The sequence below is a fragment of the Euprymna scolopes genome, chromosome 41 (genome assembly GCF_053919585.1).
Source record: "Euprymna scolopes isolate OS-2025 chromosome 41, ASM5391958v1, whole genome shotgun sequence".
In the NCBI taxonomy this organism is placed as follows: Eukaryota; Metazoa; Mollusca; class Cephalopoda; order Sepiida; family Sepiolidae; genus Euprymna; species Euprymna scolopes.
In genome coordinates, this window is record NC_136522.1 from 49,995,551 (window position 1) to 50,019,703 (window position 24,153).

The following is a 24,153-nucleotide window of genomic DNA, read 5'->3' on the forward strand; positions in this document are numbered from 1 at the left end:
GAGGTTTCCATCTTATTGGTCCACCGGCAAAAGGGGAGTGGACCTGTAAATTCAGCCTTGTCCGCTTGTCCGCTTGTCTGTTCGTCTGCCCTCACTTTTCTAAATAACTACATTTTTTGAAATTTTGCACAAACACTAAACATGATATAATTAAAAAGTAACAGAACGGATTTTCCCGGACAACTCCGGTTGCACCCCTGGGGGTGTCTTTCAAGTTAAAATGGCTAAAATTGAAACATTTGTGCTTATTACAAACATTGATGTTTTACATTTTTTATAAAACTTTCTGAAAAGTTGTAACTGACTGATTTCTGTATATTTTTTTTCTATACTTCGGAATAACTTATGTGTGTGCCCCAAAGGCTCTTTTAGGAGCTAATAAAAACACTCCATTTTTTAGAATATTTCACCATATTTGTCCAAATTTTTCTGTGTATGTCTATTTAGCAGTTTTGCATGAGGTTGAACTCAAATTTGCACATACATTGGGGACTTTTGGCGCTTAATAGGGGGAAATGAGGAACAAATATTCATATTTTTTTCATAATTGTAAAGAGTTGCTCGGTTTTAAATTGATATGCATGATACAAAAACTAAAACAAAATACAGGAATTATTATTGGCAAATAAACTCACAACTTTTATTTAAACCACTATTTACTTTTTTGTTACAGATAATTATATAGAGGCAAAAAAACAACACTTTTCTTAACATGGCGAGTAGGAAATTAGATTCGAATATAAATTTAACGTAAAATGATCATTTTTGAACCATTCTAACTTTTGAATCTTGTTTTATCATCAAATAATCAAAACAAAATACTTGTAGAACAAAACATTTTCGCTTGATTGTTTAATTTATTTGATGTCTGTTTTACCAGCGTTTATTTAGTTTAAAATTTTTAACATTAAAACCGGTCCTTTATACAGGCCTTATTGGCAGCCATTTTTATTCAAGCTCAACAGAGTTGATACTGAATTTATATTGATCTAAAACACGCTATAAAATAAGTGTGAGCACAAATAAACTTGAGAAATTATAAATGTCTTGCCTTTGGCAACATTTATTTGTTGCCATTTTGTTTTTAGCTCCTTTTGTAATGTTACAGTAAAACCCCCCGAATGTCATGCTTTTTCTATGGGAGTGTGCACGAGTTTAAATGTAGATATTTGGATAAACTCATTCTCAGGTTTCCACTTTATTGGTCCCACGCCTAAAGGGGAGAGTAGCTGTAAATTCACACTTGTCCGCTTCTTCGTTCGTCTGCCCTCACTTTTCTCAATAACTATGCTTTGGAATTTTTTTTGAAATTTTGCACAAACAGTAAACATGATATGAATAAAAAGTAACAGAACGGATTTCCCGGAAAACTCCGGTTGCACCCCTAGGGGACCCTTTCGAGTTAAAATGGCTAAAATTGAAACTTTTGTGCTTATTACAAACATTGATGCTTTGGATTTTTTTTATAAAATTTCTGAAAAATTTTAACTGACTGATTTCTGTATATTTTTGTTTGTCTATACTCCACGATAAATTATGAGTGTGCACCAGAGGCTCTTTTTGTAACTATTTTACCATCTTTGTCCAAATTTTTCTGTGTATGTCTATATAGCAGTTTTGCATGGTGTTGAACTCAAATTTACATATGTAAAGACCTTGGGGACTTTTGGCGCTTAATGGAGGAAAATGATGGAATTAGTAATTTGTTTTTTGCATGGTGCAAAACTCAAATTTATACATGTAAAGACCTAAAATTGCACAGTTTGTTCATTTTTACAAGGATTTAACGTCCCCTAGGAACTTTTTGGACTAAATCCTGGGTGGGGATGCTGAACGTAGCCATTTTTTTATGCCCCGTTCACTGTGAACTCACGGGGGACCATTCAGGCTTCACTTATTTTTCATTTTGTCCAAAGTAAAGAAGTACTATGAATCATTAACTGTGTACAGCCGGGCCAAAAAAATTAAAAAATCTAGTCCAGAGAATTTTAAATCTTTTGATAATCCCTGAAAAAGAGACATATAGACGTTTAGCGAATAGGTAATTGCGCTAAATAAAAGAATTGCTCTTTATATGCATGGTTGGCAAAAGAGCACTTTTAGATTGTTGGCGGAAATACCCCAGACTTGGCACACATTCGTAGCTAAGTGAGGCATGCCCTTTCTCTTCCCTGAAACCCCTTTCCCACAGAAGAGACGTTGCGTGCCTGTATCTACTTTGTCGTTATTTCCATGGCAGGTGTCCGTCTGCGCTTCAATCTATGGTCCCCCCATCGAACAAACTGTTACGAAAAACACTCGTCTATCCAGAACCACCATCAATCTGTGCCTAAACCTAAACGTAGATTCCATGAACAGAGCTTCTTTCTTAGAACTGCTCGCCTGTTGAACACTCTTACGTTGGTTTGCCTCCCAGGTTACTACGATCTGATTGTCTTCAAGTCCAATATAAACAAGTTCTTGATGAACCGTGCCTCTATGTAATCCAACTTACAAAATCCCAAATTCCTATATTAAAAACGCTATAATTACATGCACTAATATATACATATTGACCATTGTCCTCGAATGGCACCCGGACCTTGATAAGTGGTGATTCCTTTGTGAAACAGTACGTATTACAGGGACGTTAATTTTCCTATGTTTACGTTGTTTACAGTAATTGATATATAAGAGAAATAAATTAGACTGTGATAATCAAAGTAACATCTATGAATAAGATGCATAACCTACTCTGTGACCCTTTGTTTTATGTTGAACATAAACAACTTAATAAAGAAATTTGTTTGTTTGATGTTTACTGTCAAGAAAATATGTAAAATATTGTTTGTAATCGGAAATAAGGTTCGAAATTTTCCGACCCCATACCGAATTATCGCCCTAACACTAATCTATATATCTATAAAAGTGAACGTGTCTGTCTGTCTGTCTGTCTGTGTACATTTCCCTACGCAATAACTCTGTCAATTTTTAGTCTATAGACTCGAAATTTGAAATACCGGGTACTGAGATTTGGGAACATCGATGTGACGGGTGTTAGCCAGAAATTTGGCTGTTAAGGGGTCAAATTTCAACGATTTGACCTTTAAGAACTCTACCAAACTCCTCCGACAATTTTGGGTCTAGACACTTGAAATTTTATATATAGGTTCCTTGAACCTGGATCTAACTTAATAAATTGATTTGAGCCCGAAACTATAAATTTTAAGGGGTCATAATAGGGGTCAAAGTTTTAAAAAATTAACCCTTTTTTATTTTGCACAGCATACACCTCCAAACACTCGAGCAACGCCGGGCACCCCTGCTAGTATATATATATATATATATATATATATATATATATATATATATATATATATATATGTGTGTGTGTGTGTGTGTGTGTATGTGTGTGTGTGTGTGCATTAGTGTTAGGTTGATTAATCGGATAGGAATCGGAAATCGAAAAAAAATCGGAACTTTTTGTGCCTACTTTTCGATGCCAAAAAACGATTCGTTTAATTGAAATTTTTAATGGATTTTCTGTAAAGATAAATATTGTATCGTTGATATTAATACTAAAATAGTAAATATCTGTTGATTTTAACTAATTTCTAAAAGTAAAATCGATAGATGATCTCTCACAAGTGGATTCTTACGTTTAAGAAAATATCTGCACATTTACCATGTGTTTTCACGGTAACTGTGAAAAATAACTTATCGTTATATATGTAAAGATTTAGAAAAAATCGGAATCGGTAATTTATCGGAGTCGAGAATTTAATACGGAATCGGTTAATATACTGGAATCGTCACATCCCTGATATATCTATATATCTATAAAAGTCAACGTGTGTGTGTATGTGTGTGTGGGTGTGTCTGTGTACATTTCCATACTCAATAACTGTCAATTTTTAGTCTACAGACTCGAAATTTGATATACAGGGTACTGCGATTTGGGAAAATCGATGTGATCGATTTTGGGCCAGAAATTAGGCGATTAAGAGGTCAAAGTTCAACGAGTTGACCTTTGAGAACTCTACCAAACTCCGACAATTTTGGGTCTACGCACTTGAAATTTTATGTATAGGTTCCTTGAACATGGATCTAACTTAATAACTTGATTTGAGCCCAAGACAATACATTTTAAGCGGTCATAATTGGGGGTCAACATTTTTTAAAAAATTGCCCTCTGCGGTCTCTTCCAAATTACTCAGACAATTTCTGGTCTAAATATTTGAAATTTTACATAAAGGGTATTCAGAGATAGGGCAAGCCTTTTTATCGATTTGGGTCGAAAATTTTTAGTTACCAATATAAAAAATGTATGTATGTATGTATGTTTGCATGTCTGCCTTAAACTTTCAATAGAGGCGACGGCTTTTACCAAGATCAGTATCGTTTTGAAGTTCATCCTTTCATAAGACAAATATCGAAAAATTGGCTAAAAACATTAATACCTTCCCCTTCAACTAGGCACATTTCTACGGGGGTGGTCACTTTTTTCGCCGATATTTTTTTTAAGTTATCCTCTCCTTTAGACTGTCTAGCGTTAATTAAATTCCGGTTTGGCGGTGGTCGTAACAGCATAAACGTAATGTTTATCCCGTTCTTTTCCTCCTTTGCGGTACGGGTTCGAGCCTGCCTTCCTACTACCACTATTTTTTTGCTCAACATACACATCCAAACACCTGGTCAACGCCGGAGTGAACTGCTAGTATATATATATATATATATATATATATATATATATATATATATTATCACATATTAGGGTACAATTAAGGAGAAATAGAATAGAGGATTTTGTTTATTTACTAAATAGTAAATAGACAATAGTTAATCAAGGCCTCCTTCTAACATGAACATCGCAAATGCATAGAAATAATAAATAAATATCTTACGTCATCCCAGTTTGCAATCTCCGAATAAACAAAATCTGGATCACTCGAAAGCGCCATGTCAGACGAATCAAGCCGCGCGTTGTTCAACTCACAAACTTCCTGCTTGATATTGTAATTAAAGGATATGCATCTGCGTCTGAAAAAGCAATTCCTTGCGCATTGTAACACATTTGGAACTTGGTTCATTCGATAGAATTGGTAGCCCAAGAGTAACTTTCCGTCTCTTAAGATGGTTCTTTTCATAGTCACCATTGTGCAGACACTAGATGAGGTATACATTATGCCAGCAAGAACGGAGAGCGAGAACAACATGGGTGTGTTCAACATTTTGTTTTAATGTTTTGAAAAGAGTTTGTTCGGTACATTTTAACAATAATTATCAGTCCAATTCAGGTGGTTAATCAATTATTTATTGCGTTGCTAACAACACGATAAATAAATGATCGATCACCGGAAATTGAATGACAATTGTTGGGAATGTACAAATGAAATATATGAGTTTTTTTTTTAATTACTGATGTCAAATATTACAAGCAATTATTCTTCCTCTCAAAATTTTTTTAACTATATGTATAATATACTATTTATCTGGTCTGTTGTTTTTACTTTAATTCAAGGTCAAATCAATGTGTAACTTTTGCAGCCGGTTCAAGTATTAAAAAATGATACTTTTTTATCATAGCATTTAACCTCTGCTCCACTAATTTCACGTCATGTCATCTGTCGCTGCATACAATTCAATTTACAGTCATCCTGACATGTACTATTGAGACCATTGTCAAAATACAATCTATCTAATTAGAGCACTAAAGTGATTCACTAATAAGTACACACAAAACATAATGCTTCCCTCTGCTTTAAGAGAACGTTTAGGAAATAAACCAAATATTACAACCTGGATGTCTTCAAGTCTAACATGAACACATTCCTGATGAACCGCCCCCTTAAGTAAGACACTTTAGCACATCTCCAATACCCTCTACTGTACACGCAATAATCCTTACCCCCGAGTGGCTTCTGGGCCTTGATAAGTGATGAGTACATAATAAAAAAAAATATTACATTTTTAAACCAATTTTTATAAAATGAAAAATACTCGGACCTATCTTCATTAAAACCTAATCACCTATAATAATTTTAAATCCTCAACGCAATACAATTATATTTTGTGACTTTAATGCTGACGTCGTGAAATTTTAATTATCAGGGATCCCAACATTGTAAGATTACGGTATTACGTTTAGAAAATTATACATATTTAATCGCTCCAGACAATTGATGTCATCAATATGATGTACTATTTGGACCCGTTTACATAGGTGAGAGGCACGAGATAAGTATAGTTGTCTTATAAGAGTAAAAGAATCATGGAGTTGTCCAGGAATAATATTAAATTACAATATTTAAAATATCTTTGGTATATTTTATTATAGGCACTGCGATAAAAAATGGAAGAAAAACCAAATTGTTAAAAAAACTAGTTAAAATATATTAAAATTTATTATACTTCTACAATTTTTTTTCAGAAAGGGAGAAGACTGAATTTTATAATAGGAGGAGCAGAATAATATAAAACGTTCTCTACATTTTTTAATAGAATTTTAATTTTTAAATTTTGAAAAAATAAACGTATTTCACCCCGATTATAGTCTCGGTATATAACACAAATATATTTTTAAAATATTTTGGAATACATTATTTTATTTCTGTTTCTTTTTTGTCTAAATACCATTTATGATGATTTGCTATAAGATTGGTTGTTTATTTGTTTTTGTTTTAAGGCATATAAACACTATTCAGGTTATTTAATGCCGATTCCAGTGACTTTGAAGAACCATTTTTTAATAGAGTATATATATATATATATATATATATATATATATATATATATATATATATATATATATATATACAAGCTGTATTCTGCCACGCGTTGCTGTGGCTTAATTTCGTGTAATGGAAAATTCTAATAAACAGAGAAAATGCATGTTTCTTATATTCTTAGTACAGCAACCCACTCCAAAAAGTAAATAAAAAAAGGCGAAAATAAAAAAATATGGTACTCTTGCAGAATTGGATACGGATCGCGGGAGTTACCATCAATCATGGCTTGGGCTCGACCAACATTCAGTGGATTAAGCCGAAAGTTGCTAAACAATTGAAACGCTAAATAGTTTTCTTTTTTATTGTATTAAAAAATGTGAGTTTTTAATTAATATTTTGGTGTTACTGTGCACAGATTCGAAAAAGTTGTTCAAAAAAGAATAAATGAAAGCAAAGGTAAGGTAAATTACGTTTCTATCTAACTGGATTCGTTTTTAGTGTTTTTATTTAATTTAGAATGTTTAATCGGCTCAAAAACGTAGTGTTTATCTATGCATTTGAAAAAGACGAATGGTTGTGGACTGTTGAATACGTTAAGTTTGGGAAAATCAGTTAAAAACTATACAAAACAATGTCAGACACCTACTGATTATATGTTATTGTGACATAGGATGACATATTCTGTGGGTTTCTGATAGTATTTTGTATAGTTTTTTTAGTTTTAAATCATTTTCTCAAACTTAACATCATCAACAGGGTCCATCACCGTTTGTATTTTTCAAATACACTGATAAACACTGTTCTTCGAGCCGACTGAACGTTATAGTAAATAAAACAGGGTTGTATTACTAAACACAGAAACGAAAAAGTTGCCGAATAATAAATATAACAAATAAATGTTATCAAAGGCAAGATACGTTACTTTTCTACCTAACTGGATAAGATTTTAGTGTTTTTATTTAGTGTAAAATGTTTAATCGGTTTGAAAAAATGTAGTGTTTATCTGTATATTTGAAAAATACAAATGGCGGCAGACTGTTGAACACATTAACTTTGGGAAAATGAGTTAAAACTAAAAAACTATACAAAATAATGTCAGGAACTCACTCAATATATGTTACTGTGACATAGGCAGACATGTATTCAGTGGTTTTTAACAGTATTTTGTATATATATTTTTTTAGTTTTAACTCATTTTCCCAAACCTAATGTGTGAACACAGTCTGCCGCCATTTGTAATTTTCAAATATAACAGTAAACGCTGTGTTTTTTGAGCCGAATAAAAATGTTGCATTAAAAAAAAAAAAAAAAATTATCCAATCGGTAATAAAGTAACATATCTTGCCTTTGATAATATTTGTTAATAAGGTCACGTGAGTCGATTAATGGGTGCTAATGCCTTTACTGATCCGCGCTATTTTTTTTAATCGTATTTCCAAGCTTAATTAAAGTTTTATGTTTTTTGGGTATTTTTTTTTAGATTAGGTCCACCTCCACAATTTTCTTTTAAATGACGACTTTTCTAGCTTTCCGACTATGCTGAATACAGAAATCGCATTGAAATTTTGCAGAAATAAGTAGTTATCGAGATATAAATAGTTGTTTTATGCATTGTATTCTTTGGCGGCCATCTTTGTTACGCGCGTAGATTTGTTTATGACGCGCGCAAGCGTGTAAAAAAGACGGCTGTCAGAGATTACAATGCATTACACAAATTTTTAATATCTCGATAACTACTTATTTCCGCAAAATTTCAATGCGATTTCCGTATTCACCATAATCGAAGACCTACAAAAGTCGTCATTTATAAGAAAATTGTGGAGGTGGACCTAATCTAAAAAATTACCGTTTTTTCATTCAATTGTAAGGTTAAAGTACAGAATAGGCACAAACCACCCTCTTCTCCCAATATAAAGAAAGGCTTTTTAAATAATAACGTTATAATTTCAGCACAGATCAATAAGTGCACGAGTACCCAATTTCTTTGTAAGCATTCATATTTTCTTATATAAAAACAACTTTCTTGAAAAAAAAAAACAAAAAAAATACGGTAAAAAAAGCAAAGAACAAAACGTTAATCGGTATTCATGCAGAGAGTGATCCTTGCTGAAATAATCACGTTATTATTTAAAAAGCCATTCTTAAGATGGGGAGGCGGTTTTGTACCTATTCTGTACTTTAACCTTAAAATTGAATAAAAAATCTATCATAAAACTTTAAAAAATTGCGCAGATCACTCTCTGCATCAGCACCGAAAGTACAGAATAGTTAGAAAACATCCTCCCTCCCCATGTTAAGAATAGCTTTCTAAATAATGTTAATGATTCAGTACTGTTCCTTGTTTGCTTAAGTTTAACTTTTGTTTATTAAATTGTTAGGTGAAAGTCTAGACTAGTTACAAAACACCCCTATCCCCATGTTAAGAATGGCTTTCTAAATAATAACGTCATTATTTCAGCGGGGTAGCTTCTCTGCATAAGTACCATGTTTTGTTTTTAAATTGTTAGGTGAAAGGACAGAATAGTTACAAAATACCATCCCCATGTTAAGAATGTCTTTCTAAATAACATTATTTCAGCACGGTATTTTCTATGCATACGTACTATCTATTTTTGTTTATTAAATTGTTAGGTAAAAGTATAGAATACAAGCAAAAATCTCTTCCCATGTTAAGAATAGCTTTCTAAATAACGGTATTATTTTAGCACGGTACCTTCTCTGCATAAGTACTATCTTTTGTTTATTAAATTGTTAGGTGAAAATATAAAATAGTTACAGAACACTCTCCCTTTGTTAAGAATGGCTTTCTTAATAGCGTTATTTCAGCACGGTACCTTCTCTGCATAAGTACCATATTTAGTTTATTAAATTGTCAGGTGAAAGTATAGAATAATAACAAAACGTCCTTCCCATGTTAAGAATAGCTTTCTAAATAACGTTATTATTCTATTATTATATTATTATGGTACTTTCTCTGCATAAGTACCATGTCTCGTTTATTAGATTGTTAGGTGAAAGTACAGTACTCATGCAGAGAGTGATCCGTGTTGTAATAATAACGTTAATATTTAAAAAGCCATTCTTAAAATGGGGAGGGGAGGGTGTATTTTAACTTTACAATTGAATAAAAAATCATATAATAAAACTTTAATTAAACCTGGAAATACGATTTAAAAAATAGCGCGGACCACTCTTTGCATCAGCACCAAATATTATTTAAGCAAGTTACCAATCCGAAAAAAAAACTGTACTTTTACCAACCAATCTTATATCGAAAAACAACAACAACAAAAAAATCAAAAAGCAAGCGACAAACTTTTTTTTCCTTATATAATAAAGAAAAAATGTGTAAATTAAAAAATTTGGAAGATAAATAAATTATGATTTTTTTTATTTTTTTTACTTATCGAGTAAACAGAAAATGAAATTTACTTCGTTTCGTCAGTTCGTGGCTGTGAAATGAATCGAACCGGAAGTTCAGTTTTATCAACAAACAGGTTCGCACTAACGATTAGAAAAATATATTTATTTTATTTAATATTTTAATAATTCGCGATGTAAATTTATTTTAATAACATAAAAACATCCCTCAACTCTAAAGATGGGCTGTCTGGAAATTTCAAATAAATTGGTAACGTAGAAATATGGTTTTATTCACTTGTAACAAACCAAGAATTACATTTATATATATATATATATATATATATATATATATATATATATATATATATATATTTAAGTCGGTTTCTATTTAACCCATAGTTTGAACCCTAACAGGTACTACCACTCCGGGTCAGAGTGGACCTGGGAGCAATGCCAATTAAAGGTACCTCCAACTCCCCAAAGCCCGCTAGCTGGGACCCCACCATCGAATAAAGTTTAAGGTCATATCCAGAACCTTGCTATAAGAATATGCAAAAACGTTATAGCATAAGTACACGAATTTGAAATAATTCCATATTTTATTTCAGTCTATAGTTTTCGCGTGGCGAAATTAAAAATCCAAACTTTGATGATTGTTTGGAAGAAACTACGGTAGCTTTGATAGGACTAAACAAGTTCATTAGTACTGTAAATTTTCATGTATTGTTAACGTTTATTTGGACGATTAAGTGAAGCCTCATACTATGAGGTTTTGTACGTGCATAATTATATGCATGTATATCGCTTTGTAAGCGATATTCATATATATATATATATATATATATATATATATTTGGTGCTTTGTAAGCGATGTACATGCATATATATATATATATATATATATATATATATATATATATATATATGGTGCGAACGTAACTTATGAAGTTAAGCAACGATGAGGCTGGACAGTACCAGAAGGAGGAATATTTTGTGAATGCTAGGAACCGTGTGAGAGACAATTCCTACATCTAATATCACGTTGGTCGTGTTGACTGTCTTGCCACCAGGACATAGTGTTTCTGGTCGAGAGAGTCTCTCCACTGAAAGTCTCCCACACTTTGAACTTAGTCAAGCGCAAGTGACTGCAAAAAGGAAAAGAGGGGATATCAACTCTTTCTAAACTGTTTGTAGACCTCGTAATAACCAAAAGATTAAGAGATATCACGTAAGGATATATAATCTAATATGGCGTATACCTCTAATATAATTGTATTCCTAAGTAAAATTTGCATAGGAACAGAAAGGCAAAGTTCTGCACCTGGAGCAGCTTTTTAAAAGCGCTACTATAACATAATAAGCATAAAGGAATTAAGTCAATCAATTTATGAGCGTTAGATTAGAAGTAAATATTTACATATATCTAAATAACTGAATGGGCACATGAATATATATATATATATGTATATTGCTTTTTGTTAAATATAATTATCCACTGACATGTGTTTCGTCGTCTACGACTCATCAGAGTGGCTGAATCTAGCGAGATCTGAAATCCCCATTGTAAGAAGCCATGGGGACCCTGCTTCGAATCTTGCTAAATTCAGCCACTCTGATGAGTCGTAGACGATGAAACACGTGTCAATGGATGATTATATTAAAAAAAAAAAACATATATGCCGCCCTCCATATGGGGGTTGAAAATTGGTAAAAGGGAAAATTATTCCCAACTCGAATTTAGGTAAACATACACTTTCATAAATAATTGAATTCATTAAAAACTTACCGCAAAATCAAAAACAAATTATATATATATATATATATATATATATATATATATATATATATATATATATATATATATATATATATATATTGGAAGTAGGGGAATTTCTTGTGTTGAAGTTCCGTCGAAATTCTCTTGGAGCTTCTGATATTGACTCATTCAACCGAAAATACGATTCTACGATAAATATTCGCTCCTCGGTAGTGTAACTATTTATAATGACCTTGAAACGGTTACTCTAAAAGATCCGAAGAAATAAAAGAAAAATATGAAAAATTAAGAAAGTTATGAATTTTTTAACCATCACCTTCTTTTGGGGCATGCTCTCTCTCTCTCTCTCTCTCTCTCTCACTCTCTCTCTCTCTCTCTCTCTCTCTCTCTCTCTATATATATATATATATATATATATATATATATATATATATTATCACAGAGACCTGGCGTTGCCCGGATTGAATAATGAACCACCGATGTTACACACTCCTGTACATTTATTGTGATCGAAATCGGTGCAATCGCCCATTTTTCAATCACATCGATTGATTTCTTGCTTAAGTAATGGAACCAATTGAAACATAATACTTGACTTTTACATTGTAAACTTTATTTCAAGACGCTATATATATATATATATATATATATATATATATATATATATATATATATATATATATATATATATAGTCCTCGCGCAAGAGCAGGGCACTAAATGTTTTAAATAATAATAATAATATCAATAACACAGAATTTCGCTGGCGAGGACTACTATTGAAGGTAACCAGTGAAAGCAAAACTCTTTGGATCTGAATCTCAAACATTTCACGTCATAATTTTTTAAATTCATTGAATGACTAAAATTTGATTTATTTGCTCTATATTGTATATCGAGCTATTCTTCTTTAGTTCGGATCATACTTATAGAATATTACTGCCAGTAATATCTTGTAGATCTTATAATCACAGGTTTCCATAGCAGCTGATTGGTGGATAATTTTATTCTGAAGTATATATATATATATATATATATATATATATATATATATATATATATATAGACGTTTGCAAAAATATTCGTATCATACTGCAAAAATTCTGTACGATATTGCAAAAATATTCGTGTGATATTGTAATAATATTCGTGCAAAAGTTTCTACGATATTCAGAAAAATTTCGTACGATATTGCAAAATAAGTCGAACATGGTATAATAAATTGTACAATATTGCTTAACTTTCGTACGATATTGCAAAAGTATTCGTACGATATTGCAAAACGATTCGTACCATATTGCACTAATATTTGTACGATATTGCAAAATTATTCATACGATATTGCAAAAGTTATTCGTATAATATTGCAAAAGTATTCGTACGGTATTGCAAAACGGTTCGTGCGATCATAAAATAATATTTGTACGACATTGCAAAATTATTCATACGATATTGCAAAACTTTTGTATGCAAATACTGATATTGCAAAAGTTATTCGTACAATATTGCCAAACAATTCGTACGATATTGTAAAGCTGTCCTACAATATTGGAAAATTATTTGTACGATATCGCTAAACTTTCCTACGATGTCGCAATGGTATTTGTACGAAATTGCAAAACGATTCGTACGATGTTGCAAAATTAATCGTACAATATTGCAAAAATATGCTTACAATATTTTAAAACATTCGTATAATATTATAAAACGTTCGTATGATATTATAAAACGTTCGTATGATATTATAAGACGTTCGTATGCTATTATAAAACGTTCGTATGATATTATAAGACGTTCGTATGATATTATAACACGTTCGTATGATATTATAAGACGTTCGTATGATATTATAAAACGTTCGTATGATATTATAAGACGTTCGTATGATATTATAAAACGTTCGTATGATATTATAAAACGTTCGTATGATATTATAAAACGTTCGTATGATATTATAAAACGTTCGTATGATATTATAAAACGTTCGTATGATATTATAAGACGTTCGTATGATATTATAAAACGTTCGTATGATATTATAAAACGTTCGTATGATATTATAAGACGTTCGTATGATATTGGAAATCTTTCCTACAATATTTCCAAGCTTTCATACAATATTGCAACATATTCGTACGATATTGCAAAACTATTGTTGCAAAATTAATCACACGATACACTATTCATACAGGAAAAAAACGAAGATATTGTGCTGTTACTGTAAATAATTATTTAAAATTTTATCTATAAAGTATTTGCATATGCTGTTTTACAGATTGTTCAATGAAATACGGACAGAACTTTCCAAAGTATTTAAACATGCTTTTTAGCATGTGTTTTCTGCCAAATTTTAATTACAATACTTCTCAAAATTTTGAATAAACACAAAATATAGAAATTGATTTCAAATGTTCATTACACATGATATTACCGACATCGGGGCAAAGTAACCTGCACGTTTATGGAGATTCCGCATTCGTTAACTAAGACTCACATGCCGCATCGGAACCTAGCTCCAGGCCTGCAAGTAATGCTCGACAGCATCGGGCTTATTGCAAGGTACTCTCCCACGAGCATTAACAAATGCTATAATTGCGTAACACGGGACAGATTATAGCCAGATAGACGGACACTTAAGGAAGGCGAGAGTGCCGCTTCAAGCACCATAATGCGCAGTAGAATAAGCGACAATGACGCGCAAGAAAATACCATACCGCAAACAAATGCAACTACCTTTGACACTGAAGGCAATGGTATATTTTGACCGGTAACAGACATAATGCAACAGAATGCAGTTGTCTAGGAGGTGAACTATGATCACAGATGAAATAGGAAGGCAAATAGTACATTTATTAGGAGAATAAAATAATATTAAGAGAAACAAGGGCCCAATTATATATTATTCCTTAACTGGAATTCATTTTTGAGATGAGCATTATATATATTAATTTATTTTTATTTCGAACTATTATTCTCATCTTTACGGTTCCAGATAGACATTGTCTGAAGATAGCTGGTTCAATCCTACCCAAAGCGTGCCAGAGGTTTACTTGGCCAAAACGTGGTGAGACGACAACAACTACGGATGGCAGTGATGGCTGAGAATGCAGTTAGGAGATTCGAAGTTCCTATCCGTCGCGGTTACCACCTGACGAAGGCCAGTGGAATTGTTGGCCGAAACGTCATGAAAAACAACAACCAATAAAGATGAAAGCAACAACTAATAAAGATGAGAATAATAGTCCGAAATAAAAATAAATTAATATATATAATGCTCAGCTCAAAAATGAATTCCAGTTAAGGAATAATATATATATATATATATATAGTCATCCACATACAGTACTGTTTCGCAGCTCATCAGTGCGGCTAGACAGGCAACTACCTCAAGCCAGGATTGAAACCCGACCGTTTGTACGGCAGTCAAGGCTCCTAACCATTACGCTATTGGCGGCTGCTTGAACGAGTAGTGAGTTTTAACGATATTTTTAATATCGTCTGAAATACCTCCGCTCGATTTGTTTACACAAAGAGCGTCGCTTATATGCTAATGGTAATTCGTATATATATATATATATATATATATATATATATATATATATATATATATATATATATATATATATATATATATATATATATATATATATATATATATATATATATATATAAACGGACCCGACTATGGAAGATCAAATAGTAAATAAACGTGGATTTATAAGATCAAATAATCCAACCTTGATCGCCCTTCGGGGCTCGTGGCGCAGTTGATAGAGACGTTGAATCTCTAGTGTTCTAGATGGACATTGCCTGAAGATAGCGGTTTCAATCCTACCCAAAGCGTGCCAGAGGTTTACTAGGCCAAAACGTGGTGAGACGAGAACAACTACGGATGGAAGTGATGGCTGAGAATGCAGTTAGGATATTCGAAGTTCCTATCCGTCGCGGTTACCACCTGATGAAGACTAGAGGAATAGTTGGCCGAAACATCGTGAAAAAAACCAATAAAGATTAAAACAATAACTAATAAAGATGAGAATATTAGTCCGAAATAAATAAATAAGGAGCCAATTACTCGCCTTGCTTGAGAAAAAAAAAACTATCCACGCGAAAATATTTTCTCTCGTTACCTAAGAAAACAGAAGCATACGGTAAAAATACCATAGAGGCAGAAATGAGGCTGAGGTTTGAATACAACATAAAAGTTAAGACACATAACTCGTATGCGACAATGACACGCAATTAATATAGTAAGATTACTCAAATTTTAATCTGCATTTTACGAGACACCAAGAATATCCCGTTGACAACCGTACCTGCATCAGCAGAAGAAACCCAAGCTGATTGCAAGCTGTTTCCAAGGAATGGATGTATACTGGTAGTATAGATGCTTAAGCATTCAGGCGGTTTCTGTCCGACTTGGAACTAACGTTACCTTACTAGGCAATAGCAATCATGTAATCACAATATGCGCATTTATATACCATCACAAACTATTAAAATATTGGTTGGTAGAATATAGCATACCCCACCTATTCCTGCCTCCATATTCGTCGTTCTTGAATCCCATAGAATGGAGTTTCTATAAGATATAATTCAATAACTTGAGTGTTATTTCTTCCGCCCGTCACACTAATAATTTCCTGGGTAAGGTTAACACTTTTGTCCAAACTTCCAACTTCCAAACTTCTGTATACATAACACACCTTCTCTCAACTCCCAACGAACTTCTGCTAATTAAACTTATTTCTTCGAAATGCAACTTCAAAATGAACATCCCTCTAAAAAATCAACCCTCTTTTATCTCCAACCAGGAGCATCTCATTTGCATATTGGGTGGTCGCATTACAGGCATATAAAGAGATAAGGCAGCCATTTTTGTTTCTTTCTTCTTCATTCATTTCATTCCACGACCGATCCGTTGAATTATGCACAGGTGCTAATCGTCAGCAAACTACCTCCACCTCATCTCTTTTATAAACTTCGATGAAGTTATTCGTTTTCTTTACTTTTTCGTATTATTTAGATTTTTCTCTTGACTGTTATTGTCTTAGGTATGACTGTCACATTTCGGTTGATGTAACCTCTGAGCTTCTTCAGGTGTATTTTGTCAACCACGAGAATCTTTCTGTCGAACTCGGAACTCTTTCTCTCGAAATTGGAGATCTGCACGGAATTTACAAGGAAACCGTTTATTTAATTGTAGCATGCTCTCGGTCTGCCCGCCAGATTATCATGGTATCCGTTCAATGCACAGCAAGGGATTAACTAAAACGTATAAAACATTTTCATGCAAGTAAAAACCGGCACAATACAAAACGTTCGCTGAGTTAATCGAAGTTTTATTTCACAAATTTTGCTTATCTAGAGAGAAAGATTAATAGCTAAATAATACGTCTTAAAAAACACTAGATTAGCTGCAAACACAATATACGATTTCCAACGATTTCTATTTGCGTCTAAATCTAACCGCAAATTCCATGAACAATTTTTTCCCGAAAGCGCACACTTGTGAACAACCGTTCCCTACTTGATGGCTGAATACATGTTAGTCTTCAAATCTAATATAAACAAATTCTTGTTGAGCCTTCCTCATAACTAATACAATTCTACACACTTTTCTCCATTAACGATTACTACACTACCGTATTACATTCATTAACCCTTATCCTCGAGTGGTCTCCGGGCCGTGATAAGTGATTAATACCAAGTAAAAATAATTATATACTTCTAAAACTTACTAACGTAAGAAATTAGTGACGCAATGGACATAGACATTAATAGCATTCGAACGTGTCTCGTTATCACGTTTCCAACGGAGACACTGAACCGAACAGTTTTAGCCATCCTTTCCTTCTTCTTTCCCAAAGAGGGATGCAGATACGCCCGGTACGTTTCTTTTTTTTCTTCTTCTTTTCTAACCATATACCCCACATTTTTTCTCTCGTCCGAAAATGTGACTTTTTATCATAATCTGAACTGTTTATTTACGCCTCTAACCTTTGCCGCCCCAACGCTTCAGCTCACCTCACATTTCTGCTTACAGTACTCTAGCGTTATAATCAGGATTCGGTTCTGGGGTTCGGGAAGGAGTGAGTCACTTTCTCGACAACAGCACGTTTCTGCCCTCTTCTTTTCCAATCGACCACACCTGGCCTCTCGCCACCAATGTCACACCGCACAATCCGAACGTCAGCAATACGAAATTCTTTTCAAGAGAAGATGTTCACGACTCTCTTCTCTCCCCTCCCCCAGGGAATTTTCCTAGGTTTTATATCCTGCTATCTAGAAAAAAAAGGAAGAGACAGGAAAAAAATAGCTTCTCCCATCATGCTCTGCCTTCCCAAGATGCCCTTCGCGTATACAAACGCGCTGGCCATCCTTTCCTTCTTCTTTCCTAAAGAGGGATGGAGATACGCCCGGTACGTTTCTTTTTTTTTCTTCTTTTCTAACCATACAGCCCTCATTTTCTCTCTCGTCCGAAAATGTGACGTTTTATCATAATCTGACTGTTTATTTACGTCTCTAACCTTTGCCGCTCCAACGCTTCAGCTCATGTCACATTTCTGCTTACAGTACTCATGTTCATAGTTGCATTCAAATAATCTATATAATTATAAAACTCAAATGATCTTGTAACGGATATTGTAACCGAAAATCCGGTTTACGACTTCTGGTTGCGCATGCGTACATAAACAAATGATCAAAGCGACACTAAAACCTATTGTTTTATTGTGTACGTTTTCAGCGTACCAATTGTTTTTTTTCGCGTTTAAATTATCCAAATAAACAATTGTTAATACTTTCTGCATTTTAACATTGTTTATTTCCTTATTAGGTTTAAGTTATTTTAAAGAAGTTTTCTTATAAATAAATCTACTTTAACCCGTCGAAAACCATAAGAGCATTTTCCAGCGGCGATTTACCCACCGCCTTCATTCTTTTCAGTAATTTATTCTCCATTTTTAAATACACCTTTCTTAAAAAACATTCATACATATTTGTCTGAATAACCTCGAAAATATGTTTTTTTTTTAATTTGCGTAACAAATAAAAAGTCAAACGTGAAAATAAAACGTATTGTTTTACTGTGTACGTTTTCAGCGTCCCTATAGTTTTTTTTTCGCGTTTAAATTAAAAGATATATCAACATTTGAATTTAACTTTGAGTATTTTGGTATCTGTTCAGTGCATATTTACCTATAATTATGGCAAACCACTTATACATTAATGGCTGTAAGTTATTTTTTGTTAAATAAACAATTATAAACATAACGACTCATAGAAATCTATCTATATTCTTTTTTTCATTTTAATATACTTTCATAGAAATGTTTCTGTTATGTAACAAAAAAACTATTTTCTTTACATCACACATGTCACGCGCATACATCAATTCCATAGCTAATATAACCAACGGGTCACAGGTAGCCTAGTATATTTTTTAAACATATATTTAAAACCATCGAAATACTCGGATATGTCTGCACTTTAGTGCAGACATATCCGAGTATTTCGATATGAAACCAGTAACAGTTTTTTTTAAATGCTTGCAGAATACATTTTTTATCTTGTGACATTAATTCTGGCGTCGCAGAATTTTAGTTATTTGGTATCCCAAAATGTATAATTACAGTATTATGTTTGGCAGGTTTTATATATTCAATAACTTCAGATTATTGTCGTCATTAACGCCATGCGCATTCTGTATTCGTTTAAGTAGACGATGCAGAAAAATTGGGAAAATATTGGGACCCATAACATAGATCAACAAAAAATATTGTCGTGGTTCCTAAAATGTCTCAACTATTATAGCCGAATTTGCGGGGGTTGAATTCAGAAATACTGTCCCTTTTTTCTATCATGTCTAGTTTTTTTTTTCTGAAGGAAGCCGATAGCTACGATAAAAAGATGCAAATCTAAGAAACTATATTTCATGTCAGTTAAAGACACATTTTCACTAAACCAGACTAAAATATTCACAATTAAAGGTTGAAGTTGTAAAAAATGTTTAGCATAGACTTCATCATCCCTAAATGACGTTTTACTGATTTTCTAGAATGGGAGATTCCAACATCATCGTGCTTGATAGACCAACAGTAGTCTGCAAGCATGGTGTCATCTCAAAAACCTAGATAGCGACCCTCTATGTCGCTGATGTCGTGATCGAAGCGCTTCCCTTGCTCATCACCCACATCGCCAAGATGGCTGTGCAAAATATGGAATTTAATGCTCATATTTGCACCTAATTTCTAAAGATTTATGAGTAATGTTTCAACTAGCTCTTTCTAGCTGGACGCCTTTATTTTTCCCAAAAAAGAATTTTACTACATTATTCGTAAACACCGTCCCGGCACTCAATTTGGCAGGATCCATAAAACTACAGAAATTTGAATCATTTATTAAATTTCGAATCTAGAGTACATAAAAATTCCAGCTTTTAATTGTTCTATCGTTACGACTAGGCATTTTATGAAAATATAAGAGCCTGATCCATTATGACAAGCTTCATGTGGAGCGGAGAAAACACTATTTTGGAAAGCTCCATCAAATGAAAAGCCAGAACATTGAGAGATATAGGAATCAGTTCACTGCGCACAGGTTAATCTTTTATTATCCAGTGCGCTGTTCTTGCCCTGATATCCTACAAACATAAGAGGCAAATAAATTTTGTGCAGTCACCTTGGAACCTGACCAGAAACCAAACGATTTTCATATCGACACATATGTCCCATTGGTGCTGTGTGTATGAAAATCTTTTCCAGAACAAATTTGATTTTATCATACTTTCCTCTGCAGGTCGTAATATACAATAGAGGAATTTGCCATCGTGAAGAACACATTTTAAACTTTTTTTGGATCTGTCCATAAAAAGGCGCCAATCTTGAGAATAAGACTCTTCACCAAGTTGCCGCAGCAAGCCAGCAACGTCGTTGCAATATACGTTGTTGTTATTGTTGTTGTTTTTATTCTGAGTGAAATATGGCAAGAATTAAATATGGCGTTTTCTGTAGAAAATTATGAGTTCCAGGCTGAAGTAAGTTTTTTTTTTTTTAGTCTTGAAGCTATAAGTTAAAAAGATGCTTTTTGAACGTTGAATTTCTAGTCAGATAATTAAGTTTTTCTTGAGAAAAAAGCTGTGGTAATGAGGAAGGAGGAAAACCGACATATGAAACAGTGGCTTAACTACTGTCAATGGACAAAACGGAGGCTTTTTTTTTCAGTCACTTCCGGTTTTACGATGGGCGCAACGGATAACGCGTCACATTTGGGTTTTTTTTTTCAGTTTCATTTCCTCCTTCGCGTTACAGGTTATTGCCTGCTTGCCTACTACCACATTTTTTTATTCGCACGCAATTTTCTTGGACATTATTTTGCTCAACCAAAACCCTAACACAAACCTTCACTTTCTTTTCCGCTTTCGCGTCACGGGTTGGAACCTGCCTGCCTATTACAACTATTATTTTTTATTTTTTTGCTCGACACAACCTCCGAACCTACTAGAAATGACGTACACCCGGACTTGTCTAAAATATAAATCTCACTTGTCTGTTTAAATGTATGTATGTATGTATGTTTGTATTTTTCGCAAACACTTTCGACAGAGGGGCTGGATTTTCACCAGATCGGAATAATTTTGAAGTCGACCCTTCGGACGATAAATATCGAAAGATTGACCCAAAACATTATTTTCTTCACCCTCAACTAGGCACTTTCTACAGAAAGCGGTCGCTTTTTTCTTCGTCGTTTTTTTTGTCGATTGTCTAGCCTTAATTTAAACCTACGTCACTGCTTGTTTGGCGATAAGCGACACACTAAACACGTCACGTTTTTCTTTTTTTCAATTTATTTTCCTTCTTTCCCGGTACACGTTCGAGCCTTTATGCCTACTACTAGTTTTTTTTCGCTCGCACTTTCCCTTTTTTATTGTTTTGCTCAACCAACACCCTTACACACAGCTCCACTTTCTTTTCCGCCTTCGCGTCACGGGTTCGAGCCTGCCTGCCTACTACAACATTTTTTTTGCTCAACACACACCTACAAACATCTGGGCAACACCGGGAACACAAGCTAGTCTATTATATAAATCTCCCGTGTATATTAGTGTGTGTATGTTTGTATGTTTGTATTTCTGCCGAAAACGTTAGATAGAGGCAACTGATTTTTACGAAATCGGTATCATTTTGAATCTCGACCTTTCAAACGACAAATATCGAAAAATTGACCAAAAACATGAATTCTTTCACCTTTAACTGGACACTTTTTTACAGGCAGGTGTCGCTTTTTTTGGCCGATATTTTCCAATTATCTAGCTTTAATTAAACATACGTGACTTCCGGTTTGGCGATGCACAAAACAGCTAACGCCTCACATGTTGTTTTCTTTTTTTTTCACTTTCTTTTCTTCCTTCGCGGTACGGGTTCCAGCCTGCCTGACTATACATACACTTCCAAACTCGCGGGCAACGCCGGGCAAGTCTATGATATAAATCTCACCTGTCTGTTTAAATGTATGTATACATGCATGTGTTTATGTATGAATGAATGCATGCATGTATGTTTGAATGTCTCGAAAAACTTTCGATAGAGGGGACGGCTTTTCACGAGATCTGTATCATTTGTAAGCTCGACCCTTCAGACGACAAATATCGAAAAATTGGCCGAAAACTATAAACCTCTTCACCATCAATTGGTCACTTTTCTACAGGGAGGGGTCGCTTTTTTCGCTGATATTTTCGAAAGTCATCGGCTCTTTTCGATAGACTAGCCTTAATGTTAACCTTCGCTACTGCCGAGTTGGCGATGGGCGCAACACCAAAGACGTCATGTTTTTTGGTTTTTATTCACTTTCTTTTCCTACTTCGGGTACGGGTTCGATCCTGCTTGCCTATTTCAACTTTTCTTTTTCCTATACTCACACAACGCTGGACACCCAGGCTAGTTATTAATATATTATATACATTTCACCTATCTGTTTAAATGCATGTATGCATGAATGAACCCTTTTTCGGGGTCAACGGCCAACTAGCACCATGTGTGTTTGTGTGTATGTATGTGGGTGGAGAGGGCTCCCGTAAGCCGTGGCGAAGGCGACCTTTCTAGGAGAAGCAAATCTCTGATTTAAAAAAAACTGTAAAGCGGGAGACCAGTACCCGCATTACGCTGGTCTGTAGTTTAACTTATTGCTGGCTATCTGGCTCTTGCTTGTTGCTGGATCTCAACATTTTGAACCGAGAGAGAGACTTTGCTGTCGTACAAAGCTAAGACTCTGTAACATCATATTTGTATAGATACTACCTCAGGCATTTGTCTATTAAAATGGTCCTGTGGCGATGGAAGTCATTTTTGGGCTCATGGACTTTAAGTCTCTGATGGAGTGGCACTTGTCTGACAAGACTTTGCAATCATAATCTATGTATGTATGTATATATGTATGTATGTATGTGTGTCTACCTAAAACTTTCCACAGAGACAACGGATTTTCATGAGATCCGTATCATTTTGAAGTTCGCCCCATCAGACGACAAGTACCAAAAGATTTCCTAAAAACAGTAATCATTCTTCCTCAACTGAGCATTACATATAAGAACGGGTCGCTTTTTTTTTTCGCTGATATTTTAGAAAGTCATCCTACCTGTTCGATTGTCTAGCCTTCATTTAAAATTTCGCCTGTTTTGGGCGATGGGGGCAACGGCTAAAACGTCACTTCTTTTTTACGATCTTTTCCTTTTTCGCGGTACGGGTTCGAGCCTGCCTGCATACTACCACGTTTTTTTTTTTTTGCTCAACATACACCTCCAAACACTTGGGCAACGCCAGTTGTAATCTTAATAAATAAATATTAAGATGTTAATCGAAAGCTTTGTTTTTTTTTCGGCGTTTTCCGGGAGCAAATGCACTATCATTATCAACATTATCAACATTATTTGGTTTCATAATTAGACATCAACTCCACTTTTGACAGCGCTAGGAAGGCGTCCTTAATAAAATTACAGTAGTATCTTTAGTAAGTGAAGCAAGAGGTGGGCTATAATAAAAAAGTTTTATTTCCTCAGCGTTGTCCGGGAGCAAAAACTGTCATTATTAATGCATTATATATTGTAAGTTTTATGAAAATGGATAGTAAAATTATTTTTAAGTTGTACTTGAACAGTAATAGTAAACTAATAACATTCTTTTCTGCTCCCCCGACAAAAACAGCCTGGACCTGTAAATTTACCCGTTCGTCTGTTCGCCCATTCTTCTGTCCGTACACTTCTAAATAACTATGCCTTGGAATTTTGAAATTTTGCACAAACATTAAACATG

The 24,153-nt window shown here is 33.9% G+C and overlaps 1 protein-coding gene across 1 annotated transcript in view; it reads right to left on the reverse strand.

The window, feature by feature from the left end:
- Positions 1 to 5,234, reverse strand: part of LOC145266682 (A disintegrin and metalloproteinase with thrombospondin motifs 9-like) — a 50,381-nt gene extending 45,147 nt beyond the window's left edge. Inside the window, exon 1 of the mRNA XM_080122610.1 lies at positions 4,884 to 5,234. Coding sequence (XP_079978736.1) covers positions 4,884 to 5,210 — 327 coding nt within the window. The 5' untranslated portion in view covers positions 5,211 to 5,234. The remainder of the gene's footprint in view (positions 1 to 4,883) is intronic.
- Positions 5,235 to 24,153: the final 18,919 nt, after the last annotated feature.